This window comes from Sturnira hondurensis, unplaced genomic scaffold, assembly GCF_014824575.4.
Source record: "Sturnira hondurensis isolate 20B ecotype Veracruz unplaced genomic scaffold, ASM1482457v3 Scaffold0013063, whole genome shotgun sequence".
NCBI classification, from domain to species: domain Eukaryota; kingdom Metazoa; phylum Chordata; class Mammalia; order Chiroptera; family Phyllostomidae; genus Sturnira; species Sturnira hondurensis.
Genome location: NW_028085694.1, coordinates 4,516,842 through 4,541,158, shown reverse-complemented (window position 1 = coordinate 4,541,158; position 24,317 = coordinate 4,516,842). Strand labels below are relative to the sequence as shown.

General features: G+C 39.9%; 1 protein-coding gene and 1 non-coding gene across 2 annotated transcripts in view; both read right to left on the bottom strand.

The window, feature by feature from the left end:
- TTLL7 (tubulin tyrosine ligase like 7) overlaps positions 1-24,317 on the bottom strand; it is a 96,525-nt gene that overhangs the window by 56,275 nt on the left and 15,933 nt on the right. Inside the window, exons 7-12 of the mRNA XM_037060985.1 lie at positions 21,413-21,577; positions 19,193-19,351; positions 9,573-9,667; positions 4,626-4,773; positions 4,472-4,545; positions 3,487-3,622 (exon numbers count right to left, since the gene is read on the bottom strand). Of these exons, the coding sequence (XP_036916880.1) occupies positions 3,487-3,622; positions 4,472-4,545; positions 4,626-4,773; positions 9,573-9,667; positions 19,193-19,351; positions 21,413-21,577 (777 nt within the window). The remainder of the gene's footprint in view (positions 1-3,486; positions 3,623-4,471; positions 4,546-4,625; positions 4,774-9,572; positions 9,668-19,192; positions 19,352-21,412; positions 21,578-24,317) is intronic.
- Positions 47-187, bottom strand: LOC118997387 (small nucleolar RNA SNORA21). The gene has a single exon (XR_005068657.1). It is a non-coding gene; the product is annotated as a small nucleolar RNA SNORA21 (small nucleolar RNA).

Below are 24,317 nucleotides of genomic sequence, written 5' to 3'. Positions count from 1 at the left end.
GCCCACTTGATGCTCAGAACACAATAATAATGATGGATTCCCCCCCCCTTGTCATGCCACCCACTGAAGCAAAACAACACAACACAACACGCTGCCACTTCGCCCAGAAGCGGGGTTTTCACTCTGCCCTTTCCAGACGGCTCCATGGGTCATTAGCGAAAGGCCCAGTGAGTGCTTTTCAAAGGGGCAATAATGATGTTTTTAAAGACTGTAACACGTGTAAAAGTAAAATCAATGATAACAGCACTAAGTCTAGAGAGGCATATCAAATAAAATTAAACTGTTAGGGCTCTTATATGGTCTGTGAAGTGGTAAAGTACTAATTCAAGGTAGACTATTATGATTTAAGGATGTATATTGTAATTACTTTTTAAAAACCCATATTATGCTGCCAACAGAAGTAAAAGCCAACAGTGAAGATAACGTCATTAAAAACTGATTTTCTAAAAGAATAAAGGAGAGCCCTGGCTAGTGTAGCTCAGTGGATTGAGCACGGGCCTGCGAACCAGACATCGCAGTTCGATTCCCAGTCAGGGCACATGCCTGGGTTGCAGGCCAGTTCCCAGCAGGGGCAAGTTCCCAGCAGGGGCAGCATGAGAAGCAACCATACATTGATGTTTCTCTTCCTCTCTCCTTCCCTTCCCCTCTAAAGATAAATAAATAAAATATTTAAAAAAAAAGAATAAAGGAAGCAAAACAATAATAAACAGATGGCATAAGTAGAGTAAAAAAGAGCAAAAGACAGGCATAAACACAATTATACCAGTTCCTGTCTTTAAAGACACATTGTCAGACTGGATTTAAAACAAATGTGACCTGACTATATGGTAAGGACCAGAGGTATTATAAATGTAAGAACACAGACAGATTGAAAGCAAAGGGATACATGGAAAAAGATATGTCACTCCTAGAGTAGCCATGAGCTAGAAACCCATGTGTCTCTATTACTCACACAGAATGTGACCCAAGAGAAACAAACACGTCACAATGATAAAATAGGAAAGGAATTCATTAGGGAGACACCTTCTTAACTTCAAGATATATGAAACAAAAATCAACAGAAATAAACACACAAATCCTCCTCAGTAATTGCTATATCAAGTAGGCCAAAAAATAAAACAGGATATAGAATATTTAAACAACACTAATAGCCAAGTTTGCTTAAGTGACATGTATAAATCTCCGCAACCAACAGCTGTACTATACACATTTTTTTCCAAGTAGATTTGGTACATTTGCTACAATAAGCACTATATTGAGAAATAAAGCAATTCTCAACTCACTTTACAACACTGAAATCAGAATGTTTTCTAACACCAATGAACTAAACCAGAAATTCCTAACAAAAATAAAGCTACAAAATTTAGTGAATGAAAATTAAGCGATGAACTTCTAAATAACCAAAATAAATATCAGAAAATAATTTTATATAGCAGTTAATAAAATACAATATATAAAATTGCTAGGTATAAGGGCAACATACAAAAATAATCAAATATTTACATCCTGGCAACAAACAAAAAAGCTTCAAAACTATTTATTAGCAACAGTAGCAAAGAAATCAAATACTTAAAATAAATTTAATGAAAGATGCACAGGAACTACACAGCAAAAACTACCAACACAGCTGAGTAATTAGGGACCCAGATAAATGGAGATATACCATAGGAATGGATCGGACTCAGCAGCGTTAATTCCCCAGAAATTGTTTCATGGGGTCTTCACAGTCCCAATTAAAATCACAGCAGCCTTTTTTAAAAAAAGATTCTCAAGATGATTTTAAAATGTATATGGAAATGTAAAAGGTCCTAGAGAGGCCAAACGAGTTTAAAAAAGACCAAATCGAGGGTTTACGCCACCTGATTTCATCACTTACTATAAAGCAACATCAGTAGAGAGAGTATAATATTTGGGCTCACAGGCCAGTGGAACAGCAGCACAAAGCGGTAACATTTAACCTAGATTTTGAATATACAGGTAGAAAGGGAATGCAGATTTGAAGCCTATTTATTATGTGTCAAGCACTTTAATAGACTTTTAATTAACCTCGATTTTATTTCCACAACCAGCTTGACAAGTAGTTTTAATACCACTCATTTAGTGACAAGGAAACTATTGATCAAATAGTTTAGGCGAAGGATACAAAATTCACACATGGGGGGACCACACTTTGAATCGAGGTCTATCTGGTTCCAAAACCCCTAGGTTTCTACTAGGAAAAGTGGGGCTGGAGGAGCAGAGTAATGAGGAAAGGGAACAGATTCTTTATCCACAGGAGAGAGAAATCAGATTATAGGACAGGTGAAGAAAATTGAAGGTCTCTCACCGTCTGGGTCAAGACAAACAAACGGGCCACAGACATAATTCTAATGGTAAGACATGTGCACATGTCGAAAGAGGGAATCTGGAGGAAAAAAACACTGGGGTATACAACGTTCCTTCTGCTTCTGTCTCTCAAGTCTAGCCAGCTAAAACAGTGGCTTCACGACCTGTTGTAGAAGCTGGGTGAAAAGCCCATACTCATGATTTTTGAATCTCTCAGTATTAGAGGGTATCCAAGATACTGGGGGATACATCACTGTCGGGGGATGACAAGTAATATAAAGTACAAAGAGCCTTAATGGGTCCACATAAAGTTATTCACCCAGTGGGACATCAGGAAGCATAATGCAAGCAGAGGCTTGATTGGCACTTGCACCCCGGGCTTGTCCTCTTGAAATTCTCTTTTGGACCCCGAGCTACCAAATTAAGACATGTGGCTCCCCTGCTGAGACACTATTCGTGGAGAAAGAGATACCCGGCCAGCTGCCCAGGTGTTCCAGCCATCCCAACTGAGGCTCCAGACAGGCGAGTGAGGCCATCCCGTGTACCCAGCCCCAGCTGCCCTTTCGGATAAATGGAGTGAATCATAACCTGATTCTCAAGATAAGCAGAAGGAACCACTCGAGTGAGCCCGAACAAGAGTGCAGAATAATAAGCAAATAAATGAAGTGCTTTATGCTACAATGGATAACTGATGAACCTTTTAGTAAGGTAAACAGGTCGCTGTGTGGGGGGGGGGGGGGAGTTTGTGGGTATGTGTGTGTGTTTGCATGGCCTCTCACCACCAGCCCTACGCAGGCTCAGGGAAAGAACACTGTTTAATGTCAGTTACACGGTAAATAATGACAGCATCACAAACCCCTTGGTAAATACAATGGATTTTTTTTACTCTGTTACACATACGCATTTCTATTATAAGACATGTCTATTAAAATAGGTTGGTATTACAACATAGTATCAACATTCCCTACTGTATAAATGGTCCTGTTAGACATCTTATTTTTGAAATCGCTGGGTTGGTTATGAAATGTGACCAGCTGTTAAAATGGAAGCAAGCGCATCTTTAATATAAAACATTTCTATAAGTGGGACTGAGGTAGGTTGTTTTTAAAGACATTATTTGGCTTAATTCTTTTCTCAATGTATAAACATGTATTCCTTTACCTTCATCTTTTTCAAAGGATTATTCAGCTCTCGCTGGAACGAAGCCGCTCTTCCTGAAAGAAAGGTCTGAAAGGCCACAGCCAACAAATTTTCATACTTTTCAAGTAGAGTCTTGTCTTCAGGAGGATAAATTCGTCTACAATAAAGTCAGATAAACCAACTTGTGTAAAAGAAGCTATTATATTGTTAAGAGTGAAGGTCAACGACATCGATAATCTATGACCACCTATTCTGCCAGGCACTTCACTAGGTCTCAGAAATAAAGATGCATATGGTTATGAAAAATTCATCAATGGTCATCTGTCATGCACACAAATTAAAGTTTATCTAGAGAATTATCTTAAACACATGATACAATATAAGGGTTTAGTTAGAAGTAGGTGGTTGGAAAACCATTGCAATCGGGCATATTGAAGAAATACAGAACTTTATGGGAGAAAGTTCAGGTGATGAGGGATATTTTGGAAGTTTCAGATTTTGTATGGTTACTGGAGGAACTTAGGGAGTGCCCTTTGGTCCCATCGCAGCGGACACTGTGGAGGGAGGGGTTCCAGCGCAGCAGGGTCCACATGCTTTCTATTGTCTCATACCTGGCACTTTCAAACATTTTCATTATTTGCCTGGCTCCTGATACATTAAGAGTTTAAAACAAAATATAGTAACCACTTTGAACTGACAGAAATAATAGTCCCGAAACCTGAAACCTGACTTCCTCAAAATACTACATTGTAACCAAATAAGGACAAGATACTCTCAGATTTAAAAGGCCTCACATCGCCCCCCTCAAGGCTGGCTAGCAGGGGTCTCCCAAGTCTGAACCACCTACTTGCTGATGACCTTTTCATTTACAGAAAAATATTAAACAAAATCACTTTCTTAAAATAAAATAAACAGTGCTTAAAACAAGCCTGAACGGTTGTAAGATGCAGACTAATTGTATTGACACTTAACTTGCATGATCCATATAAAAAGGAAGTGCACTTGCCTATAATTCCCCATGTGTCTATTTTCATGTTCTTCTTTGGAGATCTGCTTTCGCACTTGAGCAAGTCTCTCTTTCTAGAACAAAAAATTTTACAAATAAAACCTGAGAAATGAATTACGCAATGCAAAATGTGGGTGTGTTAAAATTTTCATACCAACTCCTCTTTCCGCCTCTCCAACTGATGTCTCTGCTGTTCCCAGTCTGAGGAGCCTGGTAAGAGTCTTCTTATTGAATTTTGGCCATAAAGCCTCCGTTGGGCCTCAGCTTTTTGTTTGGCCAAGTTTCTCCTTTTATCACTGGTCCTAAAATATAAAACACAAGACCCTATTCTGAAATGCACAAAAACTCTGATCTGATCCCTGGGAGATTAGCAGAAAAGAAGACACAGTGAAGATGAATCAATGTCTATTAAATTATACATTCACACCATGTTCACCTAAGCATCCATCAGATAAGTGTCTCTCTACATTAAACGGAAATTCCAGAGGTAACCGAATAAACTGGAAACAGCAGAGCAACTTACTATCCATACAAGCTGAGGTCGATTACCTGTTGAGTCTGCTTCCCCATCTACTAAGTGATAACATAATGTTTCCCTCCCACAGTTCTTACAAACATTCACTGGTGGTAACATTAATAGGTCCTTCATAAATGTTGGTTCCTTTCTCCTCCTTCAACCAATCCCATTTATACTGAAGCATTCTCACTTACCCTGACCACTGAAGTATATTTTCAGTTCCGACTGAAATCCTAGTCTAACAATCATTATTTATTTGAAAGCTTCGGTACAGCCCTTCTCATTTTTGCCCAGTCTTGAAAATTTAGTTTCAGATGTCTGATTTTTATGGGGAAAGCCCTGCTGGGAGACTGCCTCCCTCTGGAACTTGCTCCTCTCTCTTCCACTCCATGGAGCTGTGCAATCGGTGGAGAGTTACTGATTCATGAGCACAGAGGTTCAGCTTCGCACAACCAAAAAGTTCTGGGGAAGGATGGCGGTGATGGCTGCACAACAATGTGCATCTAGTTAATGCCACTGAATTGCACCATTAAAAATGGTTAAGATAGTAAATTTCATGTTGAGTATATTTTACCAAAAACTTTTACAAATGAGTTGACATCCACTAGAGGAACAAAGCTAAAAGTACATTTCAATGTATGTGCAAACCATGAACATGTGAGACAGCGCCACACACGTCTTCTTAGAAAAATTAATTCCAAGGCGGGGGAAAGAGCAAAAAGTGACCATACATGTGAGAAATGCATAAGCCAGACCCAACACTGTCTCATATGCAATCTAAGATTAAAAATGCCTCGATGCAGTGTTGAAACTTTATCTGAAAGTGTGAAAACAATCTGATCAGAATATCAGAGTTCATAAACACTGGCATTCCAATACTGGCATTCCTCAGGGCTCTGCCTCCAAGGCCCTTCACTTCCCAATATGTGCACCCCAACTGTGTGCTCTCACCTGTCGGATGCAACACATCTATAGGCAGATGTCAGTCAAATAGATCTCTCTGCCTCCTGAGGCACCAAATATCAGATTTCCCACTTAACAATTCTGTCCAACGTCTTTTCGAAAGCACCTCAGAATTAGCATATTTAAAACTGACCTGTCTCTTTCTCTCTCTCTCTACCTTCCCCCACCACTCCTCTAAATCTGTTTCTCACCTGAAAATTTTATCTAAATCAATGATGTATTATGAAACAAGGCATCTAGCCAGAAACCTAGGAACCAGGGAGACACTGAGTTCCTAGTACCCACTGCAACAGTAGTGGGCACTTGTGGGCATTTAACAATACACACTTTTTAAATGACTAGCAGAGCAACAGAGTGGATGGAGGCTGAAAAATGGGGAGGAGGTTAGTGCTAGAAGAAAAAAGAAAACCAGTAACATAATCCAGAAGAGAAATGAAAAGTCCTGAAACTTGGTGAGACTGAGAAATAAGTAGCAGTCATGCAGCTGACAGGACTCAGCTGATTCCTGATAACGGGAGGATGCAAAGATACCTCCCAGCTTTCTAGCCTGGACGTTTATGTGGATGGTTTCTAGATTCTAATATAATACTTATAAAGAAAAAAAGATTCTTCTTATCAACACACAACTACCCCTACTACACAGACTGCATTTTTCTTGTATTACAAAAAAAATACTTTTTCATACTTATTATTATTTTACCATTGATTATTTTTGTTTATTATTCTTTTCCTATTCGGCATATGGCGCCTTTTGTACTCTTTGTCTCTGAAGACCTCAGGGCAAATGTTTCAGAAAATTATTTGAATCTGAACTCAAATAGCATTGCACCATCCAAGTACAAAGTGGATCGATTCTAACCCCTTGATAGGAGGTTCTATATTCTCAGGGGTTCAGATGTAACACACTGAACAATCTGCACTCTTTCAGATGTTCCTGACACTATAAGTATATGTTTGCACTATGAATTTGGGGGATATACATGGACCCACACTATAAGTAAAACACATATGTTGTGTAAAATAACACCATATATACTCCTTGACTTCAAGGAGCTTAAATCAAATTGAAAAGAAAAATCAGCCATGGCCAAGTAGAACAGCACAGAGCATGAAAGAGTGAACAAATGTGATAAGCCTTATACTATGCAGACTATAATTCCTCTTGGAGTTCAAAGAAGAAAAAAATTATTTGTGCTAAAAAGCAGATACCATAATAAAGGATGGAATTTGAGTCACAGGCAATAATAAACAGAGGCATCCAGGGTAGGTAAGGGACAGAATAAATCATCAATTAGAATGGCCAAGACGTGAGAAAAATAGTAAGATAATCAGCTTAGCTAAATTTGGGTTGGAGAGAAATAGAAAATAAGATGGAAAGCTAAGGTTAACTTTTATTATGAAAAGAACTTAGACAAACTGTTGGCAATAGAAATTCATTTAGGTTCTTGAGCAGAAAGATAACACAATAAAAAAAGATCATTGAATGTAAATAGGGAATCACAGAACAATTTATTCTATCCAAAGTAAAACAGTCCATATAAAAACTTAATCCAATAATAGAATTTTCCCAGTGTTCTTAGTTCCTGTTCGCGTTCCCACAGTGTGCCCATTTCCCACCCAGCCACAGTGAAGTACGAGTCTACCACTCCATGCCCCCGGTGCTCTCCGTCTGGTTGGAGAGAAAAGGCACAGCTGCAGCATAAGCTTCACTAGCATATTCTCTAAATGTTAAGAATTGTGCTAAATTCCTAAATGGCACAACACCAAGGAAAACAAGGAAGATGAAGTCCAACATTCCCTTAGTTTTAAGTCTAGAAATGTCTCACGGTTCAAATGTGTCCCTCTCACTTTTAAGGAGACCAAAAACATCCATGGATAAGGTCCTGAATTTATGCTGTCATTGGCAAAGTCAAAAGACTTGCCAAAAAAAAAAACCTAGCCCTGGCTGGGGTAGCTCAGTGGATTGAGCACAGGCCTGCAAAGCAGAGGATTAGGGTTCAATTCCCAGTCAGGGCACATGCCTGGGCTGCAGGCCAATTCCCTGCAGGCCACTTCCCAGCAGAGGAACTTGAGGCAACCATACAATGATTAAAAGCAAACAAACAAAAAAAAATCCCAAAACAAAAATACAAGGCCTACTTATACAATAATAGTAAATGCAAAAAAAAGTACAGGCATATTGCTTAAGTAATCCAAAACACTGATGCTAAGCTAAATAAACAAAAATTTCTCATTCTATATTTCTTTCTATTCATTTATCATAATTGAAATATCAACAGAATTTAGGCAAATCATCCTTTGATCAGGCAAAAGGACGAGTCATATAAAAATTTTTGAACAACTTTATATGTCTCTTTTTAAAATGATGCTTTCCATTAAAGCTATCTTTTAATCACGCATTTCTTAAGTGCTTGGAAAACATTCAAAATAAATAAATTGTTTGGAGGCACCTCACGACTTCTCTAGAGCTTTTAAAATAACAAGTAGAAATTGAAATCATAAAATCCCTAAGAATAAATTACCTCTGAGGTCCTTTAATCCAACACTCTAAATGCTGTTTCAATACTTACAATTGCAAACAACTCATTACTTCTTTGAGAAGTTCAATTAAACTTCTAAAAATTTTATTTCATTACGAGCCAAAAGCTTTCCCAGATAACAGTGTTTTGAACGTGTGACATCCACGATCACACACACTGCAGCCAGCAACCCCATTTCCGGGTCTATATCCAGGGGAACTGGAGTTAGGATTCGGAGATATCTTTACTCTCATATATGCATGCAGCATTTTTCACAATAGCTAAGACACAGAAGCAACCTAAATGTTCATCAATGGATAAAGACATTATGATGGCCCAGACTGGTGTAGCTCAGTTGATTGGGCATCATCCCACAAAGCGAGAGGTCACTGGTTCAATTCCAGGTCAGGGCACATGTCTGGGTACTGGGCCGGTTCCCAGTCTGGGCTCAAGCGACAGGCAACCAATCAATGTTTCTCTCACACATCCATGTTTCTCTCCCTCTCTTTCTCCCTCCCTTTCCCTGTCTCTAAAAATAAATAAATAAAAATTTTAAAAGAGGAAACGTGGTGTGTACATACAATGGAATATTATTCAGCCTTAAAGAGCAGGAACTCCCATTAGAAGATTAAACCTCACTTAATGACTGCCTCTCTTTTCTGTTTACTCAGGCAGCAAGATAGAGTGGGAAGAACCCTGGAAGAGAAAGGTAAGAAAATCGATGTTTGAGGGGTTTTGTTTTTTTTTTTACTTCCTGAATGACTTGCTTTAGTTTCTTCTTGTAAGGTGAGGAAGATAATCTAGAAGGTATTGTAAGGTATTCTCCAACTCAACCTATACTCTATATTAAATAAGTATATCAATACTGTAACTTAACCATTACTTACTGTAGAATTAGAGCATTAAGTGGGGAAAAGGAAAAACAAAGTGTGTGTCAGAGGAGGAGAAAAGATTTTAAAAAGAAAAAAACTAAATGGGTTTGAAGAATGGAATCAAGAACTTGAAAACATAGAATGCAAAAAAGTTCAAGCAATCCCACGTACAAATGAAGGTTCTACAGCAAATGGGGAGAAAAAAGCTCCAGGAGAAGGGGACACCTCACCTGATGTTTAGTAGCTTCAGCGCGTTCAGCAGCACCCCTCTCTTCACGTCGTAGTCTATTTTCTGGTCGGTTCCGAAGCTCGGAGCGCGGTTGATCTACAATTAACAAAGAAAACATAAGAGTAGCCAAATGTGGGCAGGCCAATAATTATTCAATACATGTATGTTCATCTTTTTTTATATTGTATCAATTATGCAATTACACTTGTGCCAATTTCCCCCCCTTTGTCCTCCTCCACCCAGCCCCCCTCATTCCCTTTGGCAATCACCTCCCTTAGTTCATGTCCATGGTCATGCATGTAAGTTCACTGGCTTCTCCATTTCCTGCCCTGTTCTTAACATCCCTGTCTGTTCTGAACCTACCAATTTGTACTTCTTAATCCCTCCACCTTTTCCCTATTCTCCCCTTCTACCTCCCAACTGATAACCTTCCAAATGATCTCCGTATCTATGATTTTGTTCCAGCTCTACTAGTTTGTTTAGTTTGTTTTTTATATTCCATTTTTGATAACTGTGAATTTTTTGCACTCTAATGTTCATAGTTTTGATCTTTTTCTTCTTAAATAAGTCCCTTTAACACTTCCTCTAATAATGACTTGGTGATGATGAACTCTTTTAGTTTTAACTTGTCTGGGAAGCACTTTATCTGCCCTTCCATTCTAAATGATAGCTTCACTAGATGGAGTAATCTAGGTTGTAAGTCCTTGCTTATCATGACTTTGAATGCTTCTTGCCAGTCCCTTCTTGCCTGCAAAGTTTCTTTTGAGAAATCAGCTGAGAGTCTTATGGGCACTCCTTTGAAGGTAATTCTCTGCTTTTCACTTGCTGCCTTTAAGATTCTCTATCTTTAACCTTTGGCGTTTTAATTATGATGTACTTGGTGTGATCCTCTTTGGGTCCATCTTGTTTGGGACTCTCTGTGCTTCCTGGGCTTGTATGTCTGTTTCCTTCACCAAAGGAAAGTCTTCTTTCATTATTTTTTCAAATAAGTTATCAATTTCTTGCTCTTTCTCTTCTCCTTTCAGCACCCCTATGATTTAAATGTTAGATGTTTGAAGTTGTCCCAGAGACACCTTAGCCTATCCTCATTTTTTAAAGATTTTATTTACCTATTTATCTTTAGAGGAGAAGGAGAGAGGGAGAGAAACATCAATTTATGGTTGCCTTTCATGCATCCCCTGCTGGGAGTTGGCCTTCAGGGAACCAGCCTGCAACCCAGGCATGTGCCCTAACTGGGAATCAAACCGCAATCCTCTGGTTCGCAGGCCCATGCTCAATCCACTGAGCTACACCAGCCAGGGCACTATCCTCATTTTTTTTAATTCTTTTTTCTTTTTGCTGTTCTGACTGAATGTTTTTTTTTCTTCCTTCCATTTCGAATCATTGATTTGATTCTCGAGTTCATACACTTCTCTGTTGATTCCCTGTACTTTTTTCTTTATTTTACTTAGTGTAACTTTTATTTCTGCCTGGGTCTTTTTTATGTTGTTGAAGTACCCAGTGAGTTCCTTGAGCATCCTGATAACCAGTGTTTTGAACTCTGCATCTGACAGGTGGCTTATCTCCATTTTGTTTAGTTCTTTTTCTGGAGTTTTGTTCTGTTCTTTTACTTAGGTCATATTTCTTTGTGTACTCACTTTGGCAGCCTTCTTCTGTTTGTTTCCATGTATTAGATAGAGCTGCTTTGATTCCCTGCCTTAGTAGCATGGCCTATTGTAGAAATGCACACGAGTAAATGAGATGGCACACAGCCTTAGGTAATTGCCAGGGTGGGACAACCCACGTGAACCCGGTTGATGGAATTTCAGATGTGGTGTCTGTGCTCTGTGGCTCTATGTGGGGAAGGGCTCAGAAAAGGGACTGTGGCCGCTGGCTGGCCTCTGGCGTTTTGTCCAGGAGGAAGCTGTTCCCCGACATTGACCCTGATGACAGACACTTCAGTTTCTCCCCATGTGACATTGGTGCCCTTCCAGCTGCTGCCCCACTCAGTGCTGGAGCCCAGAGGGAGTGAGTCTGCATAATTCCTAAGTTCGTTTCAGACCCTTTAGGAAGAGACACCTGATAGTCCTGAAGTTCCTTCTTCCACCCCAAACCCCACTGGTTTTCACAGCCAGAAGTTATGGGGACTTATCTTCCTGGCTCTGGAACCCTGGACTGGGTAGTCGGGTGTAGGCCTGGGATCCGTCACTCCCAAAGTATCCCTCCTGATTTGCATCCACCTCATGTAGGCATGGGACTGCTCGTTCCACATCTCTGCATCTCTGTATCTCCACTCCTCCTACCAGCAGGATGAATGTGGCTTCTTTAATTCCTTGGTTGTAGGATTTCCACACGGCTTGATTTTCAGATGATTCTGGGTGAAAGTCGTTTTGTAGTTTAGTTGTAATTTTTGCTATAGTTTTGCAAGGAGGTGAGCTGTGTTCACCTAAGCGTCCATCTTTGTTTTTCCACAGTACAATTAGGTATTTTTTAAATATATTTTATTGATTATACCATTACAGTTGTTCTATCGACCCCCTTCATTCCCCTCCACCCGCACACTCCCTCCCCCACCATTCTCCCCCCCTTAGTTTATAACCACGTGTCTCAAGTTCTTTAGATTATATATTTCCCCACTATTCTTGCCCTCCCCCTATCTATTTTCTACCTACTGTCTATGCTATTTTCTGTACCTTCTCCCCCCTTCTCCTCCTCCCACTCCCCTGTTGCTAACCCTCCATGTGTTCTTCATTTCTATGGTTCCACTCCTGATCTACCTGTCCTCTTGGTTTGCTTTTGTTTTAGGTGTGGTTGTTAATAACTGTGAGTTTGCTGTCCTTTCACTGTTAATATTTTTCATCTTCTTTTTCTTATAAAAGTCCCTTTAGCATTTCATATAATAAGGGCTTAGTGATGATGAACTCCTTGAACTTGACCTTATCTGAGAAGCACTTTATCTGTCCTTCCATTCTATATGAAAGCTTTGCTGGATAAAGCAATCTTGGCTGTAGGTCTTTGGATTTCATGACTTGGAATACTTCTTTCCAGCCCCTTCTTGCCTGTAAGGTCTCTTTTGAGAAATCTGCTGACAGTCTGATGGGTACTCCTTTGTAGGTGCTGTCCTCTTATCTCTTGCTGCTTCTAGGATTCTCTCCTTCATTTTAATCTTGGCTAATGTAATTATGATGTGCCTTGGTGTGTTCCTTCTTGGGTCCAACTTCTTTGGGACTCTCTGAGCTTCCTGGATTTCCTGGAAGTCTATTTCCTTTGCCAGACTGGGGAAGTTCTCCTTTATTATTTGTTCAAATAAGTTTTCCACTTGCTCTTTTGCTTCCCCTTCTGGTCCCCCTATAATACGATGTTGGAACATTTAAAGATGTCCTGGAGGTTCCTAAACCTCTCCTCATTTTTTTGAATTCTCATTTCTTCATTCCTTTCTGGTCGGATGTTTCGTTCTTCCCTCTGGTCCATTCCATTGATTTGAGTCCCAGTTTCCTTTCCATCGCTATTGGTTTCCTGTGCATCTCCCTTCATTTCAATTAATTTAGCCTTCATATGTTCCTCTAATTTGTGACTATAATCAACAAGTTCCGTGAGCATCCTGATAAACAGTGTCTTGAACTGTGCTTCTGAGAGGCTGGCAATCTCTTGGTCGCTTACAGTTATGGGCTCTGGGACTTTGAGTTCTTCTTGCGCCATCTTTTGGGCTGTTTGTGCCTGTTACATAGCAGGATCGGAGCCCTAGGTGTTCACCAGAGCAGGGCAACTCAGTCACTGGGTTGTGACACTGTATGTGGGGGCGGGGTCAATGAGGAGCAATGGCATCCCGTCTGCCACCTCCCACCGTGGCCCCACAGGTGCCGCAGCTGCCATCGTCACTGGGGCCCACGCGTTTCGTCCCACTGCACTCGAATGTGCCACCGCCATCAGCCCTCACCCCCTGGGGCCTGCGTGGTCCGTCTCACTGTGTGCAAATATGCCACCGCAGTCAGTCTGCCCCACACCCTGACTGGGTCCAGGCCACTTGCAGGCCTAGGTTGGGGGATCTGTCCTGCCCGACCCTGCTCCACTGCTGGCTCCGCCCCTCTTACCCTCCCGGTTGAAGAGTTAGTTGTTGTCGGACTTCCGTATAATTCAATTTTCTGTTCTTTCGCTGTGTCTTTGTTCTCTAAACCTTTGTTGTGTTCAAACTTGGTTGTGGGAGAAGGCACAGTGTTTCCACCTATGCTTCCATCTTGGCGGAAGTCCCCTACGCCTCCATCTTGACCAGAAGTCTGAGACTGTATTGGTTTATCTAATGTGGGGTCCCCAGCCAGCAAAAGGATTCTACAATCAATCTCAAAGCTCTACGTGGTAGATGGCCTGGTTACTATCGCCACACCTCCCTTCGCCACCACCCTACATCAGGCCATTGCAAGGAACTGACTGTCATCACCCCCCTCCTTCCCCTGCTGTCTTGGCTCCAGATCTGCAGTTATCAAACCTGCCCTCTCCAGCCTCTCCACTCTCTGCAACCCATTCACCCATGCCCTCTAAGTTTTAAGTGTAGAGAAGTTAAAGCAACACATCCTGTATAATAATAATAATGTAACAAAAATAATATGCATGTTACCAATACAGTAATAATTATATGCATGCATGCATTTAGCATATAGAAACTATCAGAGCCCTGTTTTCATGGCCTCAATCTTCTGGATAAATTCATCTGTTGCTGCCTAAAAAAGACAAAGTCTCTTTCTTTTTTCTGGATCAAACAAGACTCATCAATTTTCATTTCCAAAGGCACTGACTATATGTATTACTCAGGGGATACCACCAAGGGCAGCTGCAGACTAAACTCTATGAGCTTTTCTAACTGTGTAAGGACTCCTGGGAATAAATGAGCCATCTGTGGTTGCTCTACATCATTTCCGACATCATTGCCAGAATTTCATCAAGACAAAAAATGAAATGTAACTCTATGTACCCAGAAATCCTTTAGACAATATACTACCACTCCAAGAGCTGGAGTTTTGTTTTTGTCTTTGTTGTTGCTGAGTTTTCTTGTAGTTGTTATGAAAATGTAACTGGAATAGCAAGTATTTAAGGAAATTCCTTACTCACGTCAGTTGGTTAGAACACTGCTGAGTTCAGCAGCTCAGTGTCATGGCCACCAGGTAACTCCACAGACCATCTAAACACATATATGCTACTGGGATCCATCAGATCCTAGTAGAAGAGGGTACTTGCACACAAATCCATCACAAGAGACAAGATAACCGAGGGCATGCATTTTATAACTGGCAGCTGAAAGATATACCACATTGTACTCAAGAAGTCCGCCCTGGCTGGTGTAGCTCAGTGGATTGAGTGTGGGCCTGCGAACCACACGATCACGGTTCAATTCCCAATCAGGGCACATGCCTGGGTTGCAGGCCAGTTCCCAGCAGGGGGCGCATGAGAGGCAACCACACATTGATGTTTCTCTCCTTCTCTCCTTCCCTTCCCCTCTAAAGATTAATTAATTAATTAATTAATTTAGAGGGGGGAAAAAAGAAGTCAGCCAGGAACACAAATGCCTCTAACTAGAAATGTGGCCCAGGATCACTGCCAAAAAATTAGTGCTCACCCAGAAGTTAAGCAAACAACAAAAGACCACCTGTAATCTGACTTCCAGGTGTATTGTTAACCATCTCATAAATGGTATTCTGGATCTTTGCTATGCATACATACTTACAATATTCATTTTACCTTCTAATACATATCTATGTTATCTCTTCTAATTTTACAACCCAAGTTTCTCTCTTAACAATGTATCGTGAAAATCTTTCATGCCATCATTCTGATGGATGCACCATAGTCTTTTTATAGAGATACGCCAAACCGTATTTTTATAGAGATATGCCACACTGAATGATTCCTTTGCCGATTTCTGATTCAGGGAGTGATTAACATATTCCTGTCTGTGCACTCTGCTCTTCAGCAAAGGGAGTAGCTTGATAATTGCAAGACATCCATTTATTCCAGGTAAATTAGAGAAAGGGAGTTTACTAATGTGCTACTTCAAACCTCTAAGTATTATCTCTTACAAGTGCAGAGAAAGGGTAATGTATTTTAAATGGAAAAAAGTTCCAACCATTCCATAGTGACTCAAATCTCTCAGATTTGCAATACCATTAATGGCAGGTCTGCTATTACATATAACAGGATTATAAAATAAACCAGCCATTCAGGACCTGATGATTAAGTGGCTCACAGAGGCGTTACGGACCTGCATAGAGTTCCGTTTGTGTTCATTATAAAACTGCGGTCAGGAGTTCTGGCAGGCATAGCCCTCGCCCTGATGCTAGCGACATTTGGTACCACACGATCTCAGACCCCTGTCTTGCGTATTGAAAACTTTCCCCCTACTATCACATAAAAGAAATCGGTCTAGGAAAAAATATACCCAATTACACTAATATGTCAGACAGCAGAAAAACTTTTTTCAATTAAAATTTTGGATTTTTTTAAAGTTTTAATGAGAGATTTAGAGAGAAAAAAAATAAAAGAACCACAAATGGCTGACAGAAGAAACTCAAAATTAAGGTTCCATACAGCCAAAATTTTGCTCTGTAATGTTGATTGCTTCTTTAATTCACATTGCCTACCCCACTTCTAAAACAGACAAACCCTAGCAGATGTTCCAGCCTTAAAATTCAGCAGCTTATAAATACATGCAAAAATGAAAATTGTTAGAAAGCAAATCAAATTAATAGATGTTCTTTATTAACTGTTTAAATCATTGCTGTATTATCAAAATAAGCACAATCCTCTCATGCACATGAAAAAGCACCTGCAATAGAGTCGGTGCTCCTAAATGAGTGCTGTTCCTTCCACCCAGTAACTTCCCCCACCCCCACCCCCAGTTCTCCAGACTCCAAGCCCCTACCCCACTTTCCAAAGCCTTAAGCACCATGCTCAGTTGTTCCCGCCTCTGTAAAGATTGCCTTCACTCTTACACATACACATGTACAAAGAGAAATCAGTCACTGTACTGTTTGTGCTGGTACCCTGTTCCACACTCACACCTACAACTCTTACCATAAAACACAAAAGCCGAGTCCCCAAAAGACCAGCACATATTTGTCTTATTCTTCTTGTATTTCCACCACCTGGCACAATCACTTACTGAAATTAATTCAAGGATACTTTAGTCCTGGCTGGGTGGTTCAACTGGTTGGAATACTGTCTCATACACCAAAAGGATGCAGGTTCAATCCCCAGTTGGTGCATGTATGGGAAGCAATATCTCTCCCCCCCTCCCTCCCCCCCTCCCCCCTTCCTCCTTCACCCCTTCTCTCTAAATCAATTAAAAACATATCTTTGGGTGAGGATTTTTAAAAAGTGTTTTTAATAAAGTGTTCATAATTTTAAAAGGCCAACTTTTAATCATTTATTTTCAAAATATTTACAGCCCTGGCCAGGTAGTTCAGTTGACTAGAGTGGCAATGGATATGCCAAGGGTGCGAATCTGATTTCTGGTCAGGGCACATACAAGAAGCAATCAATAAATACAACAAATCAATCTCTCTGTGTCTCTCTCTCCCCTGCCAATCTCTCTAAAAATCAGTAAACATGTCATCCTCAGGATTAATTTTAAAAAATTCAAATTGCTAAAAAAGGATACTTAAAGTATCAGAAGTATATTCATACTCTACCCAATTTCCATGTTTATCCCTAAAAGTGTTTTCTATGCTTGAAAATTTCTGCAATTTACCACTACAAATCACAACTGGCAATTATTCCAATGAACTAAGTTATCACATTCTCAGAAGCACCTTCTACCTCATTCCACTGGAGGGCGCCAAAAGGTTTTTAACAACATACTAGAATTGCAACAATAGCAGCCCGGAGAAAATATGAAGATCTACATAAAATTCTTTCTACTGTTTTCATATAATAAATGTTCATTAACCACAGCTGTTGGTTACTGTGTATTTTTAATGGTTCTGATTGATCCAGAAATGATGAAAAATAACTAGAACATGAAAATATGTTTATGCAAACGATGCTATTTGGCCGTTGGTTATTGTGGAATTTTTTAATGGTTCTTAGAGATGTGGAAATGATGAAGAAGAGAATAAAGTATGAAGAAACATTAATGCAAACAATGGTACTTTGAGCCTTTAAACGAAAACAGAAGTCAACCACTCGGTCAATTCGGATTTACCAAGCTAAAGCTCCAGTTAGGCCACTGCTTTTAAAAACAGGTAACTGAATTTCTATAAAGTCATTATTCCCCGCTATCCTCTCAGTTCCACTTCTTCCCCACCTCATCAAGCACACAAGACAAGCAGTAGGAGTAGGAAAAAAAATACTGGTGAGAACAGGAGAGGATGACTGCAGACAATACAATAAACCTCAGGAAGACAGTGTCAGGCCTTAGTGAAGCAAAGGGCCCCAAAGTGCAGCCAAGTGTTTTGATACCTGATGGAGGAAGCTAAAGGGTAAGCAAAGTGCCTCCCATTTGTCTTATTTCTAGGATCCCAGAAGAAAGAAAATTTGAACACCTGACAGAACTGTACTCGATTGGAAATATACACATTATCTCCTCGTAGTAGATTAAAAGTCCACACAAAACCACTGACCCCCCACATTGAAAGTATTCTCTCCTAAAAATAGATTTTGAATGTTTTGATCTCAACTATTACACATTCAATTTGCTTTCGCAAAACTTGATATTAAAAACTGCCAACTTATAGATCATTAACAAGGATGAGATAATCGACTTAAAATGAAAGATAATTGTTGATTATATCTTCTATAGCAATGTGTTCCTTAAAAATATAACTAATCTAGTAAATACTAAGTGTTTAGATATGTGCTACTTTCCTGATAAAGTTTCCTAAACACGGTATTTCACGGCCATGAACTCTATGACCCCAGATGCTGAGTGGGGTACTATTGGACCACATGACTTCTAAGGGGGTCTTCTGGGTACATTCTGAATATAAATAAGAATGGAAGAGAAGGAACCAACATCTTAAAAACATCATTCTTATTTTTTCTTTATATTATTCTATATTTTCCATGTGTTAAGTGACCTTTTATCAATACAAGGAAAATAATGATGCCTCTGCCTACTCCAGGGACTGGCAGCAAACCTAAAGGCACACAGTGGATGGGCTGGACACAAGGGGAGCCCCCGGCAGGTCACAAGGCCACGGGGGAGACGCCATGCCACTGGGTGCTAGGTAGTAAATACTGATGAATGGGCCCAGGAGGGCTTCTCCCTTGGAGAGTGTGAAGGCCAGGCTCCCACACGGAGAGAGGAAAGACAACATCCACAAGCCATGAGGTGGCAGAAGCCCTGAGGCTGAGAAAATACTGGAGAAAGCAGATTAAAAATCAGTAAAAGCAGACCCACACCTAAGTTCAAAATTCCTGGCCTAGAAATTCAATACTAATTTGGGAAAAGTAATATCAAACACACTTTGATCCTTTCTTAGATCTGTTCTACCCCATGAATTTTCATTCTCTTCCTCCCCCGTACTGCATTCAGGCCTCTTTCTGCTCAGTTAATGAGGCAGCTGTGCCAAACACACATTTCAAAAACACACATTTATTTTAATACACAAGAACAGTGGTGCGTCTCTTTCTTCTTAAAAAAAAAAGTCTTACCTCCAGAAGCCATGGCTTTAGTTTTCTGTCCAACAAAATATCAAATCCCAGGACCTCGAAACAGACACTCTCACTTCCCGGAGGCTGACCGGGCCGGCACATCCGATACGCGTGCAGGACATGAGGTTCTGCCACAATCAGGGTCTTAACAACCAACTCCTGCAAGTGTACATCGTTTTTAAAAGGTGAAAATGCTTTCCTTCTTTCTCATTTACACAAGTGGCAATAAGGCCTGGATTACAGACTGGCCCTATGGCATCGGCCCCCACCGCTGATCTGACTTTGGCTCACCCAGCTCTTCCCCTTCCCTGCAAGCTTCAGCCACGCTTGTCTTCTCTGGGCTCCTTGTAGTGACGTTTCCCTCATCCTGCAACACTCTCCTGCCAATACCTCCTTGTCTGAATCCTTGATATTCCCTTCCCTGACCCTGCAGTCAAAAATTGCCACCTATCACCCCTTACCACATGACTACACAGCATACATCCACTGATCTTTTTCTTGTTTTGTTGGGGCAGCATCCTTGTCTGTTTTATTACAGCCCCATTCCCAGTGCCCACAATGGTGCCTAGCATAGGAGAGCGGGGTTTCTTTGTGCAATGATGATTTCACAGTTCACAGTTTATGTGAGATGAAAATACTGCCAATGCACGAACGGATGTGGCTCCCAGTGAAAATGAGTTTGGTACTCCGGCCCTATTGGCTTCCACATGGAGACTACATCATTCTTTTTTCTGGTCTGATATCTAAGAACTTTAGATTTACATTCTATTTACATTGTATAAAAAATAAGTAGGAAAAACCATCAACCAACAAAACAATCAACAAAAAGATAAATCTATTGATGCTGATTTTTCTCTCTCGTTTTCTCAAGAGACCAAGTCCAACTACCTACAAACTCTCAAGTCCACTTTCCATGACAGATTTATTTAAATTATATATTATTTGTTTCCAAAGGAAAGTCAAATCAAATTATATAGCCCTAATCATACTGTGTTTTCGACAGACACAGTCTTCTAACTTTGAAGATGACTTTCATACTTCTGCTGGGATTAACAAAGGGTCTGTTTCACCAAGGTCATCTTCTCACAGCCTTCCCTTTCTTCTCTTTGCCATTTGGGATTTCATCCACTGCCATTGCTTTAAATACGAATCGCACCACAGACATACACTTCGGACTGACTGCTGGATCTCTCTACCTGAGACAGCATTTCAAGTTCAACATATCTAAAGTAAAACTCATCATCCGAGCCTCCTGGACTTTTCAAAACTGAGTTCGTAAGTCAATGCCTCCAAGAAGTACCACCCAACGCTACCGTAAGTGGTCCTCCTTTACTTCCCCACAGAACCCAAGGCACCCCTCTGCTGTTGTCCTTGCTACACTGCATTTCAATAACAATTTCTGAGCTGGTTTTTCCTGTCAAACTCTAGGTTTTTTGAGTATCTTATAAATCGTCAAATTATTAGCCAGAGACAGGCTTATAGTATGGGTTCAAAAAATGTTTACTGAATAAGTGAATGAATAAATAAATAAATGCATACATACTTTACATACATAAACTTTTTGCCCCTTGTTTGCAAAACTAAGCTCCACATCTTCTCAAAAACAAATCCTTCCCACTCTATTTCAGATGTCACAACCAATCACCCTATAATTAACTTCTTAAAACTGTAGAACCTTTGAATACTTCCCCCATTCTGACCTCAATTATTCTCAATGTTGACTTCACTGTGCTCAATTTAAACCATTCTTCTTCCCAAGTGCCTCTTCTACCTACTCTTGCTCTTCACTCTAACCCATCCTATGCTTTTTCAGATTTGTCTTTTGAACTCACAGTCCTTGGCCTTATTATTCTCTTCCTTTAAAAACTGGAAGTTAAGCTTTGATTTCCAGATCTAAAATATGACCTCTACATATCTTCTTGGCCATAGGTCCCCGTGCATCTCCCACAGACCGCAAACACGCAGCCTGGACCACTCACCACGACCCTCACATCTCCATGTCCTCACTTGTGCTTTGGCCTCCAGCCAGAATTCCCCCTTTCCCGTCCCTAGCAGTGAAAATACTACTTACTATCAAGGTCCATCACAAATTCCGTCTCCTTCATGAAAACAAGATTTATCAGCCCAATCTAAGGTAATCTGCTCTTTATTTAAAATGCTTGGTGATCTTGAGATAATCTGAGGAAAGATAGCTATAATTGTGGTATGGTAAACTCTTACTGAAATGTCACTCCAAAACTTCGTAACATCATATTGGTTTGCTTGCAGGAATTCTGTGAACCATTTGATGGAGCGTTTGCTGCCTTTGTTTTCGGTTTCGTCCCTTTCAAATCGCTCATTGTGCTTGTTCACGGAGTAGTTAGTCAGGTGCATGTACAACTGGGTCTGCAACGAGGAAGAACCGACGGTATCGCCTGTGAGACTCTAGAACACGGGATGTCTCAGAAAAGAAAGCATCTAAAGATGAAAGATGATTTTAAAATTCAAAATATACAGATTGACAATTCCATGATTGCTCAGACAATTACCACATTACATGGAATGACACATTTCCCTTAAAAAGACTGTGAATGTAGTCATCTCTACCTGCCACAAAAAGTATTAAAATAATAAGCATATATAAAGTAATTAAATAAAAATGTGAAACTATATATTGCTAAGCAAGAAAATGCTTTTTTGTTCATTTTTAAAAATAATTAGTTTGTTGTTGTTCAATTACACTTGTCTGCATTTTCCCTTACCACTCCCCCCACCCCAGCCAAACCCACCTCCCCGCCTTGCTCCCACCCTCCCACCTGGTTTTGTCCATGTATCCCTCATATTAGTTCCCGAAAACCCTTCCCCTCATTACCCCTCCCCACTTCCCTCTGGTTACTGTCAGTTTGTTCTTAATTTCTATGTCTCTGGTTATATTTTGCTTGCTTGTTTGTTTTGTTGATTATGTTCCAGTTAAAGGTGAGATCATATGGTATCTGTCCCTCACCACCTGGCTTATTTCACTCAGCATAATTCTCTCCAGTTCCATCTATGCTGAAGCAAAGGGTAGGAGCTCCTTCTTTCTCTCTGCTCTGTAGTATTCCATTTGTTTTTGTTTTTAATGTTTTGGGTCACTTAGAGTTTTCACCCAAATTTGTTTGGGAAAGAAATTTTCTGAGAGAATATTCTATGTCTTTTCAAAGAAAAATAACAAATGAATGCTCAAGTAAGCAGCATGAACCAAGAGGTCGGACTACCAAACACAGCCTGTGCCCTCCCACACTGCCGGGAAGCCCCCTTAACTCATCACAAGACGGCGTGCATGCAGAGTCAGCGGACAACGCTGCACACCACACAACACTGCCCAGAATCCAAATGATTATCACTGCATTCACTGTGCTCCGTGTCTTAGTCTCTTCGTACCCTATGTTTACTGATACTGCTTCTCAAACTAGAAAAAGATTCCAAAATTTAAAACTTCTCATAACTGTCCATTAACACACACCTAGTGGCTCCCTAGCAATCGTGCATAAGCATTTATCAAGCCTGTAAATCCCACCTTCGGGACCCTACTCCTAGAGGTTACTTTAGATAGCAATGGTGTAGCACAACGAATACATGCTTCGTGCACAGGATTATTATTTTGGTTTGTTAATGACCAAGTATATTCACATCAAATTTTTTCACTGCCATTACTTAGGTCTACAGTCTTAAAATCCTAGAAGCAGATATATAGAATTCCTCAACCCGTGTGCCCACCACTATTAAGAATTTATTTTTTCATTCATTAAATAATATTTAAGGAGCTCTTACTACAGCATAAATTTGTTTTGTGCACTATGGATACAAAGATGAATAAGACAGACACAGCCCCTACCCTCATGAAACTTAGAAAAAGCTTTAAATTTATATTGAAAAGAAAGAACATAAACCCTATGCTAGTCTAATTTTAAGTACTTGACTTTTTTTAATCAAATTATTTTTTACTTTCCAAAATACGAAAAAAAATTTTCATTAAAAAAAGGGTGGAAACTAATTTTTAGAAGAGCTCTTTATTTGGCATGAATTTCTTAAAATCATAATAACAGTAATAAAAAGTCTAGCTATCCTAGAAAAAAACTGAATAAGAAATAGTGCTTTCCATTTTTCTTAAACATTATCTTTGTAAGTAGGTATGAAACTTTCACAGTTCCCCATCTGTCTCAACAGAAATCGCCTTCTAAATGGTCCATTGCCAGTTGGACGTTTGCCTTAATGAGAGGTGACGGCAGCTATGAAAATGGAAGGAAAAATATGCAGCACTCTGCCATCTAAAACAGTAAGAGCATTTAGCTTATTTTTCCTAGACTTTTTAAACTTACCTTTTACATAAGGTAAGTGATCTCACTTCAAATAAAATTTCACGTCAGTTTTTTTATATCTTAATCTAGAAATTCTATCATGAAATATTATTGATATACAAGGATTAGGGACACCAGGGTTCATCATTTTTTCCCTACATGAAAAACCAAAGCCAGGAGATTTAGTGATTCAAGATCGCGTGGCAAAGTGAAACCCAGAAGCCACATTTCCTGACGGCCCATCTTTCATTGTGACTTCCAAACCTAGTGTCCTTAAGCAAATCATACACATATAACTTAAAATACTAGAATAAATCACCTTATTACCTAAGTGAGCTTCCGAGTCTTAATCTTTCCTATCTCTTCTCTCCTTCATTCCTCTCAAAAGCTTATTATCTGTTTACATGTATGTAATCCATTCTTACCCGCTCCAATTATTTAATTATAATCAATGAGCTGACAAGTCCCAAATATGCTTGAAGCTCAACTGCCTCATGTGAACTTCAGACCTGCAGTGTATATCCAAATGCTTACAGAACAGACCACTTAGAAGTCACACAGGCTGGGCACAAACCAAACACATCCACTTTCTGCAAAACCTTTAATTAATCCTGTATTCCCTATCCCCCTGAAAACATCCCATCTACACAACTGCCCATGCCAATAATCTTCAGTTTTATCCTTAATTTCTCTCTCCCTTTCCCTCAGTCTACAAATCTAACCTGTGAGTATATTATATCATGTTAGCATGTTATCCATGCTATTATAAATATATTGTAAATCCTCAGAATTATTCCTAGCTCAGCCCT